Source organism: Apodemus sylvaticus, chromosome 1 (assembly GCF_947179515.1).
Source record: "Apodemus sylvaticus chromosome 1, mApoSyl1.1, whole genome shotgun sequence".
NCBI classification, from domain to species: Eukaryota; Metazoa; Chordata; class Mammalia; order Rodentia; family Muridae; genus Apodemus; species Apodemus sylvaticus.
This window is the reverse complement of record NC_067472.1, coordinates 38,371,853-38,392,744: the sequence shown is the minus strand read 5'-3', so window position 1 is coordinate 38,392,744 and position 20,892 is coordinate 38,371,853. Positions and strand designations below refer to the sequence as shown.

At 49.3% G+C, this 20,892-nt stretch overlaps 1 protein-coding gene across 8 annotated transcripts in view; it reads left to right on the top strand.

The window, feature by feature from the left end:
• The window catches only part of Apba1 (amyloid beta precursor protein binding family A member 1), a 201,324-nt gene extending 180,856 nt beyond the window's left edge, over nt 1–20,468 (top strand). For 4 of the 8 annotated variants that reach the window (XM_052188152.1, XM_052188161.1, XM_052188171.1 and 1 more), the window contains exons 7-14: nt 2,263–2,298; nt 3,276–3,362; nt 4,327–4,512; nt 5,987–6,166; nt 7,013–7,225; nt 14,715–14,834; nt 15,884–16,024; nt 16,742–20,468. In XM_052188152.1, the coding sequence (XP_052044112.1) occupies nt 2,263–2,298; nt 3,276–3,362; nt 4,327–4,512; nt 5,987–6,166; nt 7,013–7,225; nt 14,715–14,834; nt 15,884–16,024; nt 16,742–16,813 (1,035 nt within the window). In that variant the 3' untranslated portion in view covers nt 16,814–20,468. The remainder of the gene's footprint in view (nt 1–2,262; nt 2,299–3,275; nt 3,363–4,326; nt 4,513–5,986; nt 6,167–7,012; nt 7,226–14,714; nt 14,835–15,883; nt 16,025–16,741) is intronic. The other 4 variants (XM_052188200.1, XM_052188185.1, XM_052188210.1 and 1 more) reach the window with 2 other exon arrangements.
• Nucleotides 20,469–20,892: the final 424 nt, after the last annotated feature.

The following is a 20,892-nucleotide window of genomic DNA, read 5'->3' as shown; positions in this document are numbered from 1 at the left end:
AGCCCTGGCCCCAGAGTACTGCCATTCTTGGCCTTGTGAGGGTTTTCGGAGCCTCATCCAATCTTTCATTCTGGCTCTGACCTGTTCATCTCGTCAGTGTTACATCGAAATGTTATCTGCTCATAAGCATTTTCAACGTTTGTGGAAACCGTGTCAGAACACCTGTCATGAGACTTGGTTTGCCTTCCTCATCTTTCTGTAGTTTGGGGGGAGGGGGAAGGAGTCTGGGTAATAATTTATTGATGATGAAGGTGGAACACAGTGCCCTAGAGTTGAAGAATCTTGTTGGACTTTTGATATCAACAGGAATAGGAATTCCTGGGCCATTTCAGGTTACTTCAGGAGTGGAGAGAAAGGAAGCCTTTCAGATCCTAGAGGAGAAGTTGAGAGGCAGTTGACAGACTCGGCTCAGGACATCTGGGGGAGGCCTCTCATTTACTGCACTCAGCCGCTCAGGACCTTCTCAGATGCTCTGACACACCCACTGGCCTGTGCGGTGCTTAGAAACGCACATGTGGGTTTTATTAACTTCAGAGTCTTCCAGAGTAGATTGCTCACAGCCATCTCATCACCACGGGAAGAATGGTGGGGAAGCTGTGTGGGAGTAGGGTTGCCCTCTTTCCTGGGTGTATTGGTAATTAGCTGTGTGGTATTTGGATGGCTGACTCATCCAGTCTCCACAGTGGGAGAACGCAGGCAGCAGGCAATACATTCTAACCACTAGTGAAACAGAGACACATTGCTGAGAGCACAGTTTTTCCTACAGGTAAGTTATCCAGCTACCTCCCTCCCACACAACAGCACAGCTGTACCCAGTGGCACCATAGCTTTCACAACAGCTCAGCTTTACCACCCCCACAATAGTCCGGCCTTACCCATCCATCACAGTGATGCAGCCTTCCATACCCTTCACAGCATCGCCCACAGTCTGGCCACTGACTCACACTGACATAAAATATGTAATATATACAATTGAGGAACTGCATCCCACACCTGTACATTTTAATTATATATAGCAGACACAGACATAATGCTCAGTGTACCATTCAAGGACTTTTTTCTTCATGTATATTGTATCTTTTAAAACAGCCCTGTGAGGTAGATACTATTTTAATCCATTACATAGAGAAAGCAGAAATGTTAACTGGCTTGCTTAAAATCACACAATTAATAGGTAGTAGAGCTGAGATTTGGATTTAGAAAATTCAACTCAGCTTTTACTACCTATATTATCTTTTAACTATAAGTAAAAAGAGAAATAGGTCCATCTTAGTCAGGTACAAACTATATTTGTCTTATGAAATTTAAGAGGAAATTGTTGCTACAGATAAACAGGGGGGGAAAATTATAGGATTGATTCAACAGGAAGACATACTATCCTAAACATATATGTACCCTATAAGACAGCTACAGAGAAAGCAAAGACGGATAGAACCAAAGCAATTCAAAGACAAGTCCACAGTAACAACTGTGGTCTTAATACAGCTTGTCAGTAAAATGAAGCAGGACATACACACAAGCACGAACCCACATGAGAAGTGGAAGAGTGTGTTAACTGACAACTGAGACAGCTTACTGTGCAGTCCATATAATATGCTCACCCAAGTCAGTCAGGTGCCAGATAACACCTCAGATTCAGCGCCTTTCAAAAAAGACTGAAATCATACACAACATATTCTCAGGCCACAGTAAAATTGACCCCCAAACCAATGCCAATGGGATAGCTAGAAATCCTCCAAATATATTTGAAATTAATAGCACAACTCTAAATAATTCAGGGTTCAAAGATGTCACAGCGAAGTGTTGTAGTGTGTCAGTAGAGAAACGCCAGTGCACAAAACTGCAGATAGCAGGGCTCAGAGATGGATCCAAAACTCCAGTAGAAGAAAAAGGCCTGGACAGCTGTGGCTTTTTATCAGAAGCAGCTGAGGGAAAATTCAATAGGTTACTCCCAAAGAAAGCATATAGAAATAAAGATATAGGCTGAAGTCAGTGACGTAAGAAGGGGGCATGCAATAAGAACAGAACCAAAGTGAGTTCTTTAAAAAGTCAAATGACAGCGAAGCATGAGACCCCTCCATGCCTGTCCCCCACACTCACATTAATTCTTAGGAATCTTCCCCTTAAAGTGGGGTGCGTACGTCCATCTTCCTCCTACAAGCACTTTATACCTAAGCAGTGTTAGTGTGTCCGTTCCCCTTTTGACTGAGTCTGCAAATTCTTTTCTAACTATTCTCCTGTCTCTGTTTGTTCCATGCTAAGCAGACGGCCCAGAAATTAGCCAAAAGCAGGAAGAAGGTGCAGTACAACTTCATCACTTGGTGTTACGCCTGTCCGTTTTCTTTTATGTTTCACCTTTTTATGATTTCGTGTTTCTGTTTTCTGCATCCAGCAAGTTTTTTGTTCCGATTTCGTTTTGAGTCGCTCCATTAGCCAGCCTCTCTCCAAACTTAGTTGCCTCAAGTGGCCATTTTCTGTTGCTCATTTGGTCATTTCACCTCAGAGGAACGACAGGGAGCAGATTGGAGATGCTAAATGAATCCTCTAGGGTGGAAGCTGCAAGCCTTTCAGGAGCAATGATGTGGCAGGGACCTGGGACTGCTCAATTACAGTTACATTCCATTTGAGGATTGCTCAGATTGCTGGATGCAAAAAAGAAAACCCGCTAATAACCACACGTGTGCAGGGTTCAGCCCTAAATGAGCCAGGCTGCACTTTGGGGACTGTAGAGCTTCTAGGTGTTTGTAACTTACTCCGAGGAGGTGAGACATTGGGGTTTCTTTTGTAACGGGGTGGCTGCGGGAACAGGCAGCTGTTTCGGTGGTGCTGTGGTGATGTGTGAATATGAAGACCCTCTTACCAGAACTGCATCCGGTGGCTTCATTTGCACCCACTGCAGACGCTGTCCTCCATTAGCTCTTGCAGGGTAAACCGAGCGACCATTCCAAGGTCCTCACTGAGCTGTTTTCACCCTTCAGTCTCCAAAAGCCTTTCAGAAAGGGTCACCTGCCATCATGTGCAGAGTTAATCTGCTGCAGCAACTGCTGCTCTGGAGGAAGTGGCAGAAGGAACTCTGCATTTCCTCTGTAAAATAGAGGTGCTAACTCTTGCCCACGTGTCCATCCTCCCTGTAGTACCTTCAGCTTTGGCAATTTAACCCTGTGTTGCTGTTCTGGTGACTGTGTCTTGGTAACCCAGTGTGTGAGCTAACCTTTCCTGAGGCTCTGGGTTAAGATAATATAGTAAAACCTCTTCTTCTTGTACTTTCTTCTTAGGCTCCTGAAGGTGAGTCTCAGCCAATGACTGAGGTGGACCTCTTCATCTCTACCCAGAGGATCAAAGTGTTGAATGCAGATACACAGGTACCAGCTCATTCCCACTTTTCTCAGGGGTGAAGGCCAGTGGAATTCTAGCATAGACTCTCTGCCTGTGACGTGCCTATCCCCAGGGATTGTGGTGCCACAACATGAGTTCTGTGCCCTAGAAACTGACAGGGGTAATGAGGAAATGAGGAAAGGAAAGACTCACAGACAGAGTAGCTGGGATCTGGTAGAATATGCACTCTGATGGAGGTATACCAGCAGCAGCCTCTAAACTCTGTGTTTATTTTATACCTCTGAACAAGGAGGCAGGTTTAGCCAATCTCAGTAGGATGTCTCTTTAGGAGAGCAATCTTAGGCTATAAACACTGGGGAGGACAAAGCTGGGGTCTCCTTTTTTTTTTTTTTAATCTACACATGGACCAGGGAAAAGCTTTGCCATCCCCATGAGTCTGAGACATTGAGATCCTTGATGTAACTGTGTTCATGTCGACGATGCACATTTAGTAAGGACTTCATCAACCCCACCACTCACACATACACACACACACACACACAGGTTTCCAGTGAAACTCAAAGTCTAATGTGGGCTCAGAAGTCACATTAATTCTTAAAGCACAAGGGAAAACTCAGAATGTGTGTGTTGTCTGTCAGTCACTCATGAGTTCTCTAGGGAGGACTTATTAGCCTTAAGGAAGTCTGTTTAAAAGTGTACAGTATGTCTGTGTACGTACACACACTAAAAATTATATTTATCTTTTCAGCTTTACCACTGGAGATTCTGCACAGTGTAAAATGTTTGATGTTTGTTTTTCTCCCACACATATCTCTTACTCTTCATTAACCAAGGGAAATTCCTCAGGCCTTGGGGGTAGGATTCAGAGGTCGGGCAGTGAAGGCTTGACCCTGGCCTACCTCTCCTGGGTTCTAGCCTCAGCAGGTATAAGGGAAGAAGATTACCATATGGTAAGTTCTAAGGTTCACCTGCTCTGCCCGTCACCCCTAGGAGCCTATGATGGACCACCCTCTGAGGACCATTTCCTACATCGCAGACATCGGGAACATCGTCGTGCTGATGGCCCGCAGGCGGATGCCCCGCTCCAACTCCCAGGAGAATGTGGAGGCCTCTCACCCATCCCAGGATGGAAAAAGACAGTACAAGATGATCTGCCATGTCTTTGAGTCTGAGGATGTAAGGCTGGCTTCCCCAACCTTCCTCTAGGTGACCTGGGTTGCCACGAAGTGGCCAGTTTATCAGACCCCAAATCAGTCGTGCTCATCATACGTTAATCATATTTATTGAGTACCTACTTGTGTGTCAGGTACTATTCTAGATCTGCAGATATAAGGCTGAATAAAAGCACAGGAGTTATTCTTTGTGCAGGTTGAAGTAGGTAGAAAAATAGAGATAAATGAAAATAATGAGACATGGAGAGTGCTTTACTGAAATATAAAATAGGATCAGTGCACAGTGGACAGGACTAGTTCAAGTAGGCTCCATCAGCATTGTCTGTTTTTTTCAAAGAGGTAACATTTGAACAGAGACCTAAATAGAATGAGACTAGGAGATAGCAAGTCAAAGGCCCCGAGGCAGGGGAGTGCAGAGTTTGCTTGAGAAGGAAGAGTGTCCAGGCTGCCAGCAGGCTTGAAAGAAGGAGACCCAGACTGGCAGTCTAAGCAAGTTCTCATGGCACCAGAGTGTCCACAGAGGAAAACTTAGGAGTTGTTCAGAGCTGTCATGCCGCCACAGTTAAGTTAGTGACCCTGTTCCTCCCAACCCAGTGACAGGAACATTACCCACCAGACCCAGACCCCTTAACCACTGAGCCATCTCTCCAGTTCCCTTTCCTCCACAAAATAACTTACAGCCATGAATATAATAAAGGAAAAAAGGTTACAATAAATATCACGATGCATTGTATAAATGCCAGGGCCCAGCCATTCCGAAAAGTGTCATGAAGTAGCCAGATATTTACACCCACCTACCTAAGCATGGCTGTGAGAATGTTGTATTTGGTGTGATAGTGTGGATAATTCCGATGTGACATTTTGAATTGGCCAAGCAAGCATCCTTGTCTATGAATACAAGCAGGGGCTCCCATGCACCACAGTGCACACAGACAGGGATGTGATCATTAACAACTCAGAGGCCAAAACCACAAATGATGGGGATGGTTTGGAAAGACATGAAACTTACTTACAAAATCTCAAAGGACCTTCACTTTGCATAATATTATTCTTAAAATGTGCAGTGTTAGCCAGGGCCTCCCAATGAGTCTTTGTATTCAAGTACAAACTAGAATCTAGTTGTGGGCACAGTAATTAGAACCAAATGTTACATATAATATAAATGTCCAGTGGGATGTCCAAAAATTGTACAGGATGTAGAATGTCTTGCAATCGTGTATGACTGTCCTGTATATAGCACGATGCCATGCATCTTGGATTCCTGTCTACTGAGTATCAATGACCCCCTTATGGTACGGTCATAATAAGGAACATACTGATTTTGTTTTTCAAATAGTTCCTGGTAGGCAGTGGTATCCTAATGTAGACTGACTGACTGACCTGCTATTTAGAAGCCTCAAATGCCACAAGGAATTGTTCAGGGTGGGTGTGCCAGGAGTTTCCCCCATTCACCACTACCGTCCCCTGTGCTGCTATAGGCCCAGCTGATCGCGCAGTCCATAGGACAGGCATTCAGTGTTGCGTACCAGGAATTCCTCAGAGCCAACGGCATTAACCCAGAAGACCTCAGCCAGAAGGAATACAGTGACCTGCTCAACACCCAGGACATGTACAACGATGACCTGATTCACTTCTCTAAGTCGGAAAACTGCAAAGATGTGGGTACTTGCTAGGACCTGTTCCCTAGCTGGGCCAGCGGGGTGGGGGCGGGGCCCTGGAGGGGGGCGGGGCCCTGGAGGGGGGGGCAGAAGCTGGAGACAGTGGTGTTCACAGGACATTCTGTGGTCCTCAGGCGCATCTCTGGCTTCTTCCCAGAGGATACTGTCATTAAGTACTATCAAAAACAAGTATACATGATAGGCTGCATATCCCCTGCCCTTGTGAGTCAAGAAGAGCTTTGAGGGAATTGTACAGAGGTGAATGCAGGACCTGACCTCTGTCCTTACAAAGCCCAGAGTCCAGGGGAGGGCACTGAAAGCGGCTGGTGACGTGCCAGCTCTAGCACTAATGAAAGACAGCTGCACTCGGCAGGACGGAAGTCATAGCAGCTCTGTCACCTGTCTCCCTTCACCTCCCTCAGCGCAGAGAAGTGTCCCACGCGTTTATTTTTCACTCAAAACTCATAAATACTGTAAAGAATCCACAGGGCACCATGGGACTGGAAAACCTGTGCCTAGCATCCGAGAGCCTCGTAGATTCAGGCCACCTACTAAAGACAACTAATGGTTTAAAGGAAGACAGAAAATCCTGCTGCCTCTTGTATTTGTGTGTGAGGCCAGACTGGTCATATGAAATGAGGGTGAATTCCCAGGTCTGGATGGGTTTGGATCAAGTGGTTTCTTACAGACTCCCAATGCCGTGGACTATGGAAAAGGCAGACCCTCACCTAGACTGTCAGCCCCCAAGAAGTGCCTCTTTCTTTCCCACACAGGCAGGGGGCCAGCTCCGTGACCTGTCCCATAGGGCTGCTGGTGTGAGATCTCTGCTTTCTCTTCCCCTTTCAGGTCTTCATAGAGAAACAGAAAGGAGAGATCCTGGGGGTTGTGATTGTGGAGTCTGGCTGGGGATCCATTCTCCCCACCGTGATCATTGCCAACATGATGCACGGGGGCCCTGCCGAGAAGTCAGGGAAGCTGAACATCGGGGACCAGATCATGTCCATTAACGGCACCAGCCTGGTGGGCCTGCCCCTGTCCACCTGCCAGAGCATCATTAAGGTACCGAGCAAACCTAAGATGATGTGAAATGTGGCTGCCATCCTGTCCTCAAAATCTGTGAACATTTTAAAGCACAGGCGGAAGGAAGACAGAAATATAATCGCTGTGGACTTGCACCCGAGGCAGCTAACATTCGAGTTACCATTATGTCTCCATAAATCACATCTATGTGATATGTAATATATGCGGCTTACATAACCCCAATGCTCTACCTAGGCAGAGCTCGTCAATTAACTCCCTTTCTCCCACGTAGCCAGGCTCGGCCCCAGCAGGGTTCCCCTCAACTCTCTAACCCAGGCAGTCCGCTAGTGCCAGGCAGCAGCACATGATTTACTGCCCCTTACAGCTCACGGAAGTGTGTCAGCCCTTCAGAGGACACTGGTGGGGAACCTGCCCCTTCCCCAGAGCCACCGACTGAATGTCGTAGGGAGAAAACCTACTCTAGTCTACTGACTCATTTTCGCTCAGCCATGCTGATGCCATCACTAAAGAAAAGAGTTAAAGGGAAATGGAACGTGAGCACCTGAGGGGAGAGCTGGGTTTTCTTCTTAGCAGCTGTGCATGGAGCCTTCAGGGAATGCTGGTCCTTGCTGCTTGTGTGGCCAGCGTGTGACAATAGCCCACGCCCAGCAAGCAGGCAGGCTGGGGCGCTCAGCTTCCCATTGGTCCAAGGGGTTCCAGAGAGAACACAAGACTGGGAGGAGAGAATAGACAGTTCTATGGCAGAGGAAACCCCGCAAAAGTCACCCTTGTAGGAGGCGCTAGGGCAGGGGTGCCGGTGAGCGCACCGGGCAGAGAGTCTCTGCTTCCATCCTAGGGTAGACCCACCATTTAGTACACAGCCATGTGCGGAGAAATTAGTTCCAAGAGATACCATTAGTCAATTTTGTCATTTCCCAAACATCACAGAGTGTTACACAAATTTAGGACAGTCACCTGATATGGCCTCTTGATAAAACAAGGACAGTACTTGTAAGACCCATCAGGGACTACCAGCATACGATAGCATACAATCTTATGGTTAATGTTCCATTTTAATGACTACAAGCACACCCTAAAATAATGATAGGAATGCCACATAATGAATATTTATATTGCTAATAGCATAGCCCTAATTAAATTCTTTGTACATACATGTGTGTGCATACACACATGCTGTGCTTTTATGCATAAAAGTTTGCATCACAGGGAGTCTACACAGACATCACCATAGACAGATGCCTATGGTGTCTGCAGGTAGTGGGAATCTTTCAGTATTGTCTTAGAGGGTTGCTGTGGTTGACTAAGCTGTGTGGCACACGACTGTACAGTAATGATGAGATTGGAGAATCTGCTTAATGCAGAGGTTCACTCAGATATGTTTAATTGGACCTTTGTTGGGTGCTGAGCTGAACCTTGGAGAAGCCATGCATGTGGAAGATAATTATATTGCTGGCAGGGTGCATAGCAGCGTAGAGGGAAAGGATGGCCAGCATTGAGACACGGGAACATTTAAGTGTTTAACTTAACTCCGAAAGGGTTAAAACCTAGATTCATGCCAGGAAGGACAGGGGTGTTTAGAAGTGTCTGCCGGAATTGGTGAATAATGGGCTACTGTTGAGTCAAGGGGAAGATCTTATTCTGACCTGCACGGTTTGATCTGGTATTGTCATGGTGACCTTTACTGCAAGGCAGGACACTGCCCATTGACCTGCCCTCTCCCCTCTCTCCTGTGGACAAATTACTTGTGTGTGCATGTGAGAACTGCAAGGGGCTGTGTGGCCCAGACAGTGAGAAGGACCTCACCCAGGAGCTAGGCCTAGCAAGAAGAGATGACTGGCCCCACACTTACACAGAAGTCAAGGGCTATGCACTGAACACTGACCAGAGGGTGGTTGCAGATTCGCTCACTGAACTCATGGCTTCTGGTTGCTCATGAACATCAATGTAGCAGGTGCTCTGGTCACCTATTGCTCAAGTAGAAACTGAGGCACAGAACAATGATCACATAGCTGGCCCTTGGTATAGACAGATCACTCACCAGTGAACAGTCTGCTCCCCAAGACAGTACTGTCCAGGGAAGGTATCTAAGTGTACATCCCCAGCCAGAGGTAATAATGCATGCCCCAGAAGACTGGAGACTGTCTTGGCTGTCCCACTGTGAAGAAGTTACCACAGGCACATTCTACGATGCATAGGACAGCCCCTGCACAGCCAAGAATTGCCCAACCCCTGCTGTTGATAGTGCCAGCCTTGAGGGTCTGTGCGCGGAGTACAGAATTCAGATGTGAGAGAGAACATGGTGAGTGAAGTTGCTGTGAGTGACTTTATGGGGAGCTAGTCTGGGTCTGGAAAGGCTATGGGTTTGAGGGAGGGGTATTACAGGCTGAGTATGTCCCCTTAAAATACATGTCGAGTCCCTAACCCCAAGGGTTTGGGGGAGGTGATTAGGTCCTAAGGGTGATGCATTCATGAATTGCATCAGCACCTTTGTGCAAGAGACACTACTGGTCTCTCTTCCTCAATGGGCAAGCAACAAAAAGCCAGCAGTCTGCAGCCCAGAGGACCTCCCCCCCCCATCACCTGGCTGCCAGTACCCTAATCTTAGACTTCTGGCCTATGTGACTAGTACAAGCAATGCTACTCAGTGTATGATATTTCATTGTGGCAACCCAAGGTGACTGAAAAGAGAGGGTGGGGGCAGGGCAGTAGAGGGAACTTGAGTGACGTGGAGTCGGACCCGAGTTTGAGAAGCAGGAATTTCTGATGACTCCCGCCCTGTGTCAGAACCTGGCCTTCCCATAAGCCACCACTTACCAGAAACTCCAAAGGCTTAGGGGCCCCCGGCTGGCCATTGGTTGAGACCCAACTCTCCTCTTCTCCGTGCCCTTTGCCCTCTAAATGACACAGACAAAACGAGAGTTGTAGTGCCCATGTGGTCCCGCTGACCACCTTGTCTACTGCTTAGGGATTCCACTCTGTCCACAGATCACCAACTCAGTCAAGTTGAAAGCAAAACTCACGTGCAAACAGTAGCCCTCAAGCTCCCTACCGGCTGGGAGAGGAGGGAAGGTTTGTGTGAGGAGCTGAACTCTGATGTCGGTAAGCTGAGTCACCATGGACTCAGAAGATGACGCTGCCCTGTGATAATGGAAGAGCCGACTGCTGACAGGGCCTGAGAAAGCTAGCGGCTCCTCTGGTCTCCCTCACAGAGATCTGCACAGCAGGAAGGCCTAGTTAGAGATGGCTAGGCACTCAGTGCCCCAAGACCCTCAGCTCTGTCGAGCTGAAGAATCAGATAGCCTACCAGTGGCTCATCTCCATTGCAGAACATTTGCCACAACCTCCCGGAACCCACGATGTTAGATGAAGACACACTCAGGAGGCTTAGTGCTGTTTTTGTAGTTCTCTAGACATGACCCACTTTGTGCCTGGACGTAGACAGATGCTCACACTGCCCAACCCTAAACCCCTCAGCTACTGCAGGGGGATGCCCGGGCTTCAGAACTGTTTACACAGTGCTGGTTATTTCAGTTGGTACCAGTGTGCTTTGCAGTTGTTCTACCCAGCATCTTTAGCAACCACTGCCTCTCACGCATGAGCCACCCAGGGCTGCTGCTAAGATGCTGCTGGTTCCGTTCTGACAAGTTGTAAGGGACTCTTCTGGCCGGCACTTTGAGGAGCAGGCATGGAAAGCTATGTGTTCTGTGTCTGACCACTTCAATGCTAATTGCCCCCCCCCAACCCCTGGATTACAGGAAGTAGAATGTTTGTAGTTATGGAAACCCTCTACAGTCTTCTGTGCCTAGCTCTTACCTTTCCAAGTGTAATTTGTTCCTAAAGCACCATCACTGGCAGGCAAAGGATGCTAGCATCTGTGTCTGTTCACACCACTGCCTCCAAGTCCTGCTCTCTAGATGTTCTTTTCCAGCCTAGTGCCCAGCTTTCCCGTCCTTCTCAAGAGTATCGTGGTTCTGCTCTGGTTGCTATAGAGACCACTCTTGCTTCTTCCCTTCTCACTGTGTTTCTTAATTTGCTGCATCATTCACTGTTGTCATGGGGACAGAATGACCACTTCTTTAATTGACACCTCCAACGAAATGGCAGGTAGGAAATCTAAGTTAATGGGGCCCAACTTGAAACGCTGATTGGGCACAGCAGAGCAGAGCATGGCCTGGTTATTATTTTAGACCACCATTTCCCGAGCCTCACGTCAGAGCACATTTTCTCCAGTCTGAAAGGTATTTTGCCGAAGCATCTTTAATCACTTCAACCAGAGCAATGTGAAACGTTTAGGTAACACAGGGAAAATAGCTTCCTTCTCATGCATTTTGGTGTATTCCATACAGTCTTCCGAATTACTGAGCACACACAAATAATCCTGCATTTAAACAGGTGGCGTTGTGTGAAGGCCCACAATCCCTGTGGCCAGATCCTGTCACTCTCAGCTCTGGTTTTCCACACATTCCTGATCTCTCAGTGCATGGTCTTCAAGGGGATGTAGCATGGTTCTGCACTGTATCTGTGGGTGGTTGTAGTGGGACTCAAGCGGCCTCAGCCACTGCCAAACTACTCTTAGTTCTGATGCTCTCTGTGTGTCCTCTCTTAGCCTCTCATTCCCCATTCCCCAGTTCCAGGAGACCTGGAGAATCTTATTCCTTCCAGTGCCTCGCCCATTTCTTGGTCTGTGAGTGTCTTTTAGATGAACAAGGATAGGTGCTCAAGAAAAATATAATCTGCGTGTGGCCAAAGCCTGGCCCGCCTTGCCTCATGATGCCGTAGGCCTTGATGCCAGGGAGTCTAAGTTTTGAAGCTTAAATGGCTGTTTCAGCAACAGACTGAAGCATTTAGGAAAAACTACATAGACCTGACAGACTTCAGTGAGTGTCCCCATGTGGAAAACAGTGGGGAAGGTAAGACAGAGCAGAGTGCCGCAGAGCCTCCTGCCATGGAAGCAGAAATAGACAGGACCTCAGGTCTAGGGACAGCGGCACTGTCCTCCTCACCTGGCTATGCTTGTCCCCCTGCAGGAACACCGCAGAAAGCCAGACTTCCTCTCTCCCTTGTTGACATGACATCAAGACTCGTTGTCAACGAAAGGCCCCAATCTGTCCCTGGTGTCTTATGCAGGAAAAGCACACTCTATTCATTCGACCATATTGAAAATACTACTCCCTTAATGAAGGAGTTTCCTATCCTGTCTCAAAGCACTGGGGGCACTGGTGATACCAGCATTGGTTTGAAGCATCAGGTCACATGAGGTGCTATCTCTAGGGGGCATCATGGACCTGAATGAAATCTAGCTCTCCCCAAATCCCTGCTCCTAACTGTTGCTCTCTCAGAGGAGAGCACACTTGCCCCACCTCAAGGCCCTTTACTCTTGCTCCCTTGGAGGAAAGTCTAAGCTGATCCTGAGCCATTTCTTAAGCAGCTGGTCTTGGCAGATAGGAGTCTAGGCAAGCAGGCAGGCATTTCCTGGATGCTCTGGTCTCCCAGCCTCAACTGTAGCAGCAGGACTTCCAGACACACCGACCAGTGTGGTCCATTTGCTCCAGGATGCCAAAATCATCCTTTTCACTGTGTATCTTGAACTGGGACTCGAAGCATCAGCTGGAGAGCAGGTGTGGGAGAGCCTCAGAGAGCTTTGAACATGCTCTCCCCAAAGTACCTGCTCTAGCAAGCAGGAGGCGACCCAGCAGCACAGGCCTTCACAGAGACAGCAGCGCTGGAGGGAGCGCGCTAACTTCTGGATGGGTTCTCTCTGGCCCTCACTCATCAGCACATAGCTGATGAGGTCTTAGGTGAGCCTGCCTGAGGGAGGGGTTGTGCGGCCAATGGGTAGACCGCTCCAAACAGGCTCTGAAAAACTGTTTCTTGTTCATAATTAAAGGCCAACTTTTCTTCTACAATCCATTCTGACCCAGAGGAAGGGCAGGCAGCCAGGGATGAACCCATATGCATTCTCCATGTTTCATGTGTTCACAGTCCACATCTGAAGGAGGCAGAGTTGCTGGAGCATCCAGCTGTGGGGGGATACCCATGAGCTAAGCAGTCTCTCCAGCTGTGGGGGAATACCCATGAGCTAAGCCGTCTCGCCAGCTGTGGGGGGAATACCCATGAGCTAAGCAGTCTCTCCAGCTGTGGGGGGAATACCCATGAGCTAAGCAGTCTCTCCAGCTGTGGGGGAATACCCATGAGCTAAGCAGTCTCTCCAGCTGTGGGGGGATACCCATGAGCTAAGCAGTCTCTCCAGCTGTGGGGGGAATACCTATGAGCTAAGCAGTCTCTCCAGCTGTGGGGGGAATACCCATGAGCTAAGCAGTCTCTCCAGCTGTGGGGGGAATACCTATGAGCTAAGCAGTCTCTCCAGCTGTGGGGGGAATACCCATGAGCTAAGCAGTCTCTCCAGCTGTGGGGGGAATACCCATGAGCTAAGCAGTCTCCAGCTGTGGGGGGAATACCCATGAGCTAAGCAGTCTCCAGCTGTGGGGGGAATACCCATGAGCTAAGCAGTCTCCAGCTGTGGGGGAATACCCATGAGCTAAGCAGTCTCTCCAGCTGTGGGGGGATACCCATGAGCTAAGCAGTCTCCAGCTGTGGGGGGAATACCCATGAGCTAAGCAGTCTCTCCAGCTGTGGGGGAATACCCATGAGCTAAGCAGTCTCTCCAGCTGTGGGGGGAATACCCATGAGCTAAGCAGTCTCTCCAGCTGTGGGGGAATACCTATGAGCTAAGCAGTCTCCAGCTGTGGGGGAATACCCATGAGCTAAGCAGTCTCTCCAGCTGTGGGGGAATACCTATGAGCTAAGCAGTCTCTCCAGCTGTGGGGGAATACCCATGAGCTAAGCAGTCTCCAGCTGTGGGGGGAATACCCATGAGCTAAGCAGTCTCTCCAGCTGTGGGGTAATACCCATGAGCTAAGCCATCTCTCCAGCTGTGGGGGGAATACCCATGAGCTAAGCAGTCTCTCCAGCTGTGGGGGGAATACCCATGAGCTAAGCAGTCTCTCCAGCTGTGAGGGGAATACCCATGAGCTAAGCAGTCTCCAGCCATAGACTGGGGAAGAAGAATCAGAGACCAGAGAGAACCAGCCGTGCGGATGAGCTGCTTGCCGGGATGTGTGTGCCCTGCATTAGGAGCCACTGCTAGACTCTGCCTTGCACAGGAAGAGGCCCATGTCCCACGGGACTCTCTACCAGCCGTGCACACCCCTTACCTTTAAGCACGTGGGACTCTTTCTTACAGTTGTACTATTGCCAGGTCCCTTGACACAGCCCATTTTCCAAAGTGAAGATGCCATCCACAGGACACCTGTCTCACACAGACCGGCTGGGTTCCAGGGAGGCCTCATGGGGACAGCTTCAGCTCAGGCACATCCAGCCAGCAGTGAGGTCTTCAGAGGCCTGCAGGTCTGGGTGCTGCTTCTGAGGGGCCGGGCAACATCTGTTTCTATTTCCTCTGCCTGACTCAGCGGTCACCATCTCCACTGTACTTCATTCATGTTTTAAGGGCTTAAAGAACCAGTCCCGAGTAAAGCTCAACATCGTGAGGTGCCCCCCAGTGACCACAGTGCTCATAAGGAGGCCGGACCTTCGCTACCAGCTCGGTTTCAGCGTGCAGAATGGAATTGTAAGTACGAGTCACACCACACTGATTTCCAAAATACAAGAACAAATGTAAATGGAGACATATTGAATATTTTTCCTGCTGGTCTATTCCCATCATCTTTTGGTTCAGTAAAGAGGTTTGGGGTTCAGTTTTCATTTGACCTAATCTTGGGACTTTGTTTGTTTGGGGATGGTATATGCCAGGCAAACACTCTACCAATGAACCACAGCCCCGGCCTAGACCCTTGGTCTTGCCTGCAATGTGGAAAACGGCTGAGGAATGCTTTGGCCTGAGAGGCCCTGCGAGCCAGAAGGACCCACTTACTCCAGAACCACTAAGCTCCCTTGTGGCAGGCAGGCCTTGTCTGCATCAACTTCTGAATAAATGCACAGCCAGGAATGTAAAGGCAGCAGTACTAAGTACACACACACCACACACTCTTGCCAAGTGTGTAAGTTAGGAGTAGGCCGACCTGCAGTATGGAGAGGGTTCACTCACCAGTGGTCACAACCTAACCCTGTGCAGTGGCTGTTCCATCCCAGGAGGAAGTGAGTTCAGCCAGGGACCACCAAGTCAGGAAGAACAGCAAGGGCTGGCTGCTCTCTGCAAGCCTCGCCATGGAACAGAGTAGCTTCTAGTGCCTCTTTGGATCACGCAACAGTGATTCTCAAATGCAGGCTCCCAGCACCACACAATTCCATGGGTATCATCTTGTGACGATAGAGACCCCACTGAAACACTGGCAACCAACTGATAGGCCCAACAGGGATAGGAAGTGGTCTGAATTCAGGGCACTAGTAAGGTCACACCTGCCAGATTTCCTGTGCAAAGCTGGTGCACAGGCAGCCAGGTAGGCCTACAAAACCGACTTTTGCTGCCACTGAATATAGTTCTGTCATGCTAGTTAAACATTCAACCACCAAGCGCCACACCAGGCCACAGAACCCACTGCTCATAGGAAGAACCTTCTCAGGGCTGTTTATGCGACGGTACTCGGGTCCCAGGGAAGACAGTCTTCCACTGGGACACTCACTGCCCATTGGGTGTAACCTGATGTTTGCCCTTGGTAGATCTGCAGCCTCATGAGGGGGGGGATAGCTGAGAGAGGAGGCGTCCGCGTGGGACATCGGATCATCGAAATCAATGGCCAGAGTGTTGTAGCCACACCACATGAGAAGATCGTCCACATCCTCTCCAATGCTGTTGGCGAGGTAGGAATATGGCCCCGGGGCTGAACAGGGTTGAGGTACTATGTGTGCCCCTGGTACCGTGCCAGCCTTGCTGGGAACCTTCTAGAGCCTCCTTTCCCCTCCCTAGATGCTCCTTAGTAAGCACCTGCTCTGCCTCAGGCCTGGGTGACGGAACCCCCTCCCCTGTTACCTTCTGGCCAATGCTCATTTTGTATTACTACTCTCTGTGGCTTCCAGGAATCTCTCATTCTCCCCAATTAATCCCACCCAGTGTGCTTAGAAGACAAAACTCAGATTCAAGACCCATCAAACCTGTACACACACACACGCACACACACACACACACACACACACACAGCATTGGGCATGCATGGGCTCTCGTCCAGTCCTAACTATATCTCTGGGGCTGCTTTCTTGCTTTAGTAGCTGAGCAGATTTAGATGAGCTGGCACTCCCACACTGTCAAGAAAGGGAAGCAGGCTGCCAAAAGCCAGAGTCTGTCTTCCTGTGGACCCTTCTTTATTTTCCAAAGGGTTGTAAAAGCTGGAGCCTTTAGCTGGAAAACTAAGCCTTACCCATATCTTCTTACCATTTACAGTCACCACAACTTTCTAGAAAGACTGTGGGCTTCAGTCTCTTAAGACCAGGCCCCAGGGCCAGGGGCGGGTGGTCTTGAAAACTGTATGTAGTGAGACGCACTATTTTGAGGCCCCAGCTGACGCAGCTTTCCACCCTCAGATCCACATGAAGACGATGCCAGCAGCCATGTACAGATTGCTGACGGCCCAGGAGCAGCCGGTTTACATCTGAGCCGCACGGCCGTGGCATGGCGGCGGCATGCATGGAGGACTCTCCTAACCGTGGTTGTGTTTCTTGTGCTGCATCTGTGTGTCCACTGAGACATTCCCCTCTCGTGCCCGGCGTTTGGTCTTACACAGGAAGAGAAGAATGGGCAAGGGCCTCTTTGCTCTCTGTCTCTCTTCAGTTTGCTTTTTTCTTGTTCCTTCCTTAATACCAGGGAAGTTTTGTGTGTGCCCTCTTGAGGGTGGAGAGCAGCTGATATCTACCTGGGATCATGGTGGAGGGCCTTTGGGGGATCGTAAAGTGGTTGGTACTGCCCAAGGAGGCATCATCCCTCCCCAAGAGACACATACTTCCCTGAAGGAGCTCCCAGAGGCAGCACAGAAGGTGACTGAGCAGTGCCTAAAACTCAGTTGCTGATCACACTGCCCTTCCTCGCGTCACTTGATGGGAAGATGGTTGGTGACAGGTGATGGCGTTGACCGTCCTTAAAGCCCACATCTTTAAGGATGTTCGCTGCCTGCTATGTAGTTGGGGGCCCGTACATTATTTCTGCCCAGAATTTCTGAGCCAGTTTTAAATCTCTTCCATGGTTTCTTTGAGTTGCGGTGTGTGTGCTCATGCAGGCCTTGCTGCTGAGAATCAAGGAAGTGATATCCTGGGCTAGGCTGCTGCGACACCACAGAGACCCTGACAAGTCACAGGGCCTCAGAGTGTCCAAAGTTACCAATTGGAGGATAATCACAGGCAGGTACTATCCTCCTAATGTGTTTGCATAGGCACTTACGTGTACAACACACACACACATACGAGCCCTGCACAGTGTCTCATTTTGCCCTCTACCTGCATTGAAGCATGCTAAAAACCTAACACAGAGACCTTGTGGAGAACCCCCAGCACCTCTCTGGAAGATTCCTTCCCCTAGCAGGTTGACACAGGCAGGAAGCAGCCAGCCTTGTCTGAAGAAAGACACTCTCCTGGCCTTCTCTATCGCAGTTGGCTCTGAGTTCCCTCCAAGACTCCCCCACCCCATGTACACACTGGAGGTTCTTGAGGGACAAACTGTGATGTGGGTAACCTACGGTCATGCTTCCCCGCCCAAAGGCTAAGCCAGCCTGGGCCCGTCACTACTACTAGTGAGGACATGATATTATAAAGGCTAGAAGAGATGATCCACTACATCAGGCAGACGTAACCCTTGGTGTCGGGCCTAGGAATCCCCAACTGTGCTGCAGAAACATGCTCTACGGTCTTGTAGATCTGGGAGTTTGCAGCTGGCCTGGAAGGCTTGATGTCGCCATCAGATGCCTCACGCTTTGGATCACGTCTCAGTCTAATCCATGTGTTTTAATAATGTCATTCTGAGCCAACTTCCACTTATTCTTGGTCCAAAGAGAAGTTTGTTTCCATGTGGGATGTGACTTGTTTTTTGTTTTTGTTTTGTTTCGTGGATGACCTCAGTAGAGACAGGGGAAGGAAAACTAATATATTTTGTAGTATGACTATAATCCCTGTTCTCCGCATCTGGGATATTTATATTGTATCTTTGGAAATGGGAGTTCAGTGAGCAGTATTCGGGAGGATGGATTTATGGAGGGAAGAGAGAGATCTGGGGGAGGGAGAGATGTGAATTGAACAAGAGAAGGAACAGGAAGCTTCAGCCAGGGTGGGAATCAGCCAACCCCTGGGGCCTCTGACTTCGTGAGAGGTCTGGAGAGGCTCGGGAAAGCCCGGTGCTTGCTGGGATCCGCAGTGAGCCCTCAGTTTTCCTCTAGCACAAAAAGCCCCAGTGATCTGAGGCCACCAGCTGTCCAGAGAGCAGACGGAGAAGGACCAGTCCTGCTGCTGAAAAAGCTATGTGGTGTTGGGACCACAGGAGCTAGGCCGTCTGGACTTGATTGTAAGGGTGTCTAACAGAATGTTCCTGTGTGACCAGGCCCGAGGTCAAACCCCAGCAAACGGGAAGCCCAGGAGCCATGGCTTGGGTTTTCTTCAAGTCTCCTGAAATAACTGATCTGTCAGGTATCACCGCACACCGAAGGGTGTGGTTCATCTCTTCTCTGCCAGAGATGATGGGTAGGACAAAGAGGGGCACTATTGCTGCCACTTCTGGCATTGGGAACCTTGGTAAAGTCTCTTGACAGGCTTATGTCTATCTGACCCAGGGTGGCCACCGTGGGTAGGTGCCCAAGCACCTGGACCTCAGAGGCTAACCTGGGACCAGTCAGGGGCAGACCCCACAGGCATTATGCCCAGGATAGCCCCCAAGTAATCACAAAGAAATATCTTCACCCCAGAGAAAGAGGAAAGAGAAAATGCTTTCCCTCCTTGTCATACAGGAGCCCTGGAAGCTTTGAGGGGAACTCCCCTAGGGAACTAACAGTTTAGCCAGATTATAAGGATTACTTAGTCTTTTGTGTTAAGGGAGGAGCCCAGTCCAGGCCCCCTGCTGAAGCACGTCCTTCCTCTGCTAGTATCAGACTGGTTAACCTTGGGGTGAGGTCCTCCATATTTTCATATACATAGTTACATATGTAAATATCTCAGTGCTCTCAGTAATGGGCGACACACATAGAGCCTCCTTCCTCAGACTGCGAGGCACAAAGCCACTCTGGCCACTCAGCCAGAGCGTGCTGGGGACTTGACTTTGGGGCAGGCTCCCAGATCCACACCCACACCCACCCCCAATCCAATGAGGTTGCACTAGAACCCACTCTGCCTCTGCCTTCTCCTCGGGAGCATTTCAGGGAGCCACCATCAGCCTTGAGTTCCTGAGAGGGAGGGAAGCCTCCCAGATCCATGGCGGGAGCCCACTTCCCGAGTGAGCGAGTGAGTGAGCGATCCCTTCCCCACAGCAGGCTCCAGGGGGGGAGTAGAGCACACAGGTTTGCTTTCTGAACTTCGCCCGCCCATCGACACTGGCCTTCAGGGAGTCCAGAGTAACCTACTACCTCCCCCATAGCTCCCCCTCCCTCCTCCTGCAGCCCCGCCCACACCTATGCTCCCAGTGGCACACTGATGAAAACCCCACCCACAGAGCCCTGCTCAGGTCTCTCCACCCACCGGGGTAGCTGTCACCAATGTTTACAACCAAGGGCCACCTCTTCCTGCTGTTCTAACTCTCACCTTCACCAGGCCACCCTTTAGTTTGAGTTTCCCCTCTGTCTGCTCCTTCCCTGGTTAGGGTCCACTTGAGTACACAACCCTGATTTTATCCTCCCTCCAGCTAAGGCAGTGTGTGATGACTGTGTGGGAATGAAATCTCTTGTACATACTTAGCACACCACCTGGGGTATGAACCCGCACCCCTGTTCCGTAACGGGGTGCATTAGCGCTTACTGTAAAACATGGGGAGAAGTATAGTATTGTATTTGTAACAATATTGTTCTTTGTATACACGAAACTCAATGATCTCTATATATAAATATAAATATATATAAATAAAATATATCTACACGTGAGCCTGGAATGTGGATACTGCACACCCACTGAATGTATTTCCTCTGACAGTCTGGTCACGGGTCCTGGACCACCCTCCCCTTCTTTGTGCTGTGGCGGCAGTTGTCTGGTTTGGGGTTGTGATGTATTTAATGTGCTATCTCCTTATTTAACTGAACGCTAATGTCTGTATAAGAATTGCTGCAACAATAAACAAAGACTTCAACCCCTTGGCTCTGGGTGTCTTCCTGTTTGAGGGACGAATGGGGCTCTGTGTGCAGGGAAGGAGGATTTTATCTTTTCCTTAATAAGCCACGTCCAGCCTTGAAGATTATAGAGACTGCTTGCTACCCAGGTGTTTATCTTGTGAAACTGGCTGAGTGGCCGGCCGGATGCCCCGCCCCACCCCCAGTGTTCTCAGTCTCCTTAGAACACAGTGAAAGGGAAAGGGGGGGCCCTTTCCATTTCATACTTTGTATATATCATCACAGAAGGAAGAGAGGCAGAAATTAATCCTTCCTCCAACAAGAAAAAAAAGGACAGAAGCAGTCTTCACTGAGGGCTGGAGCCGAAGAGGAAAACTGCCTCAGGACCAACCTGAAGATTCTGTGAGAATGTTCTAGAGGGGTTTTCCTAGCGCACTTTACAAT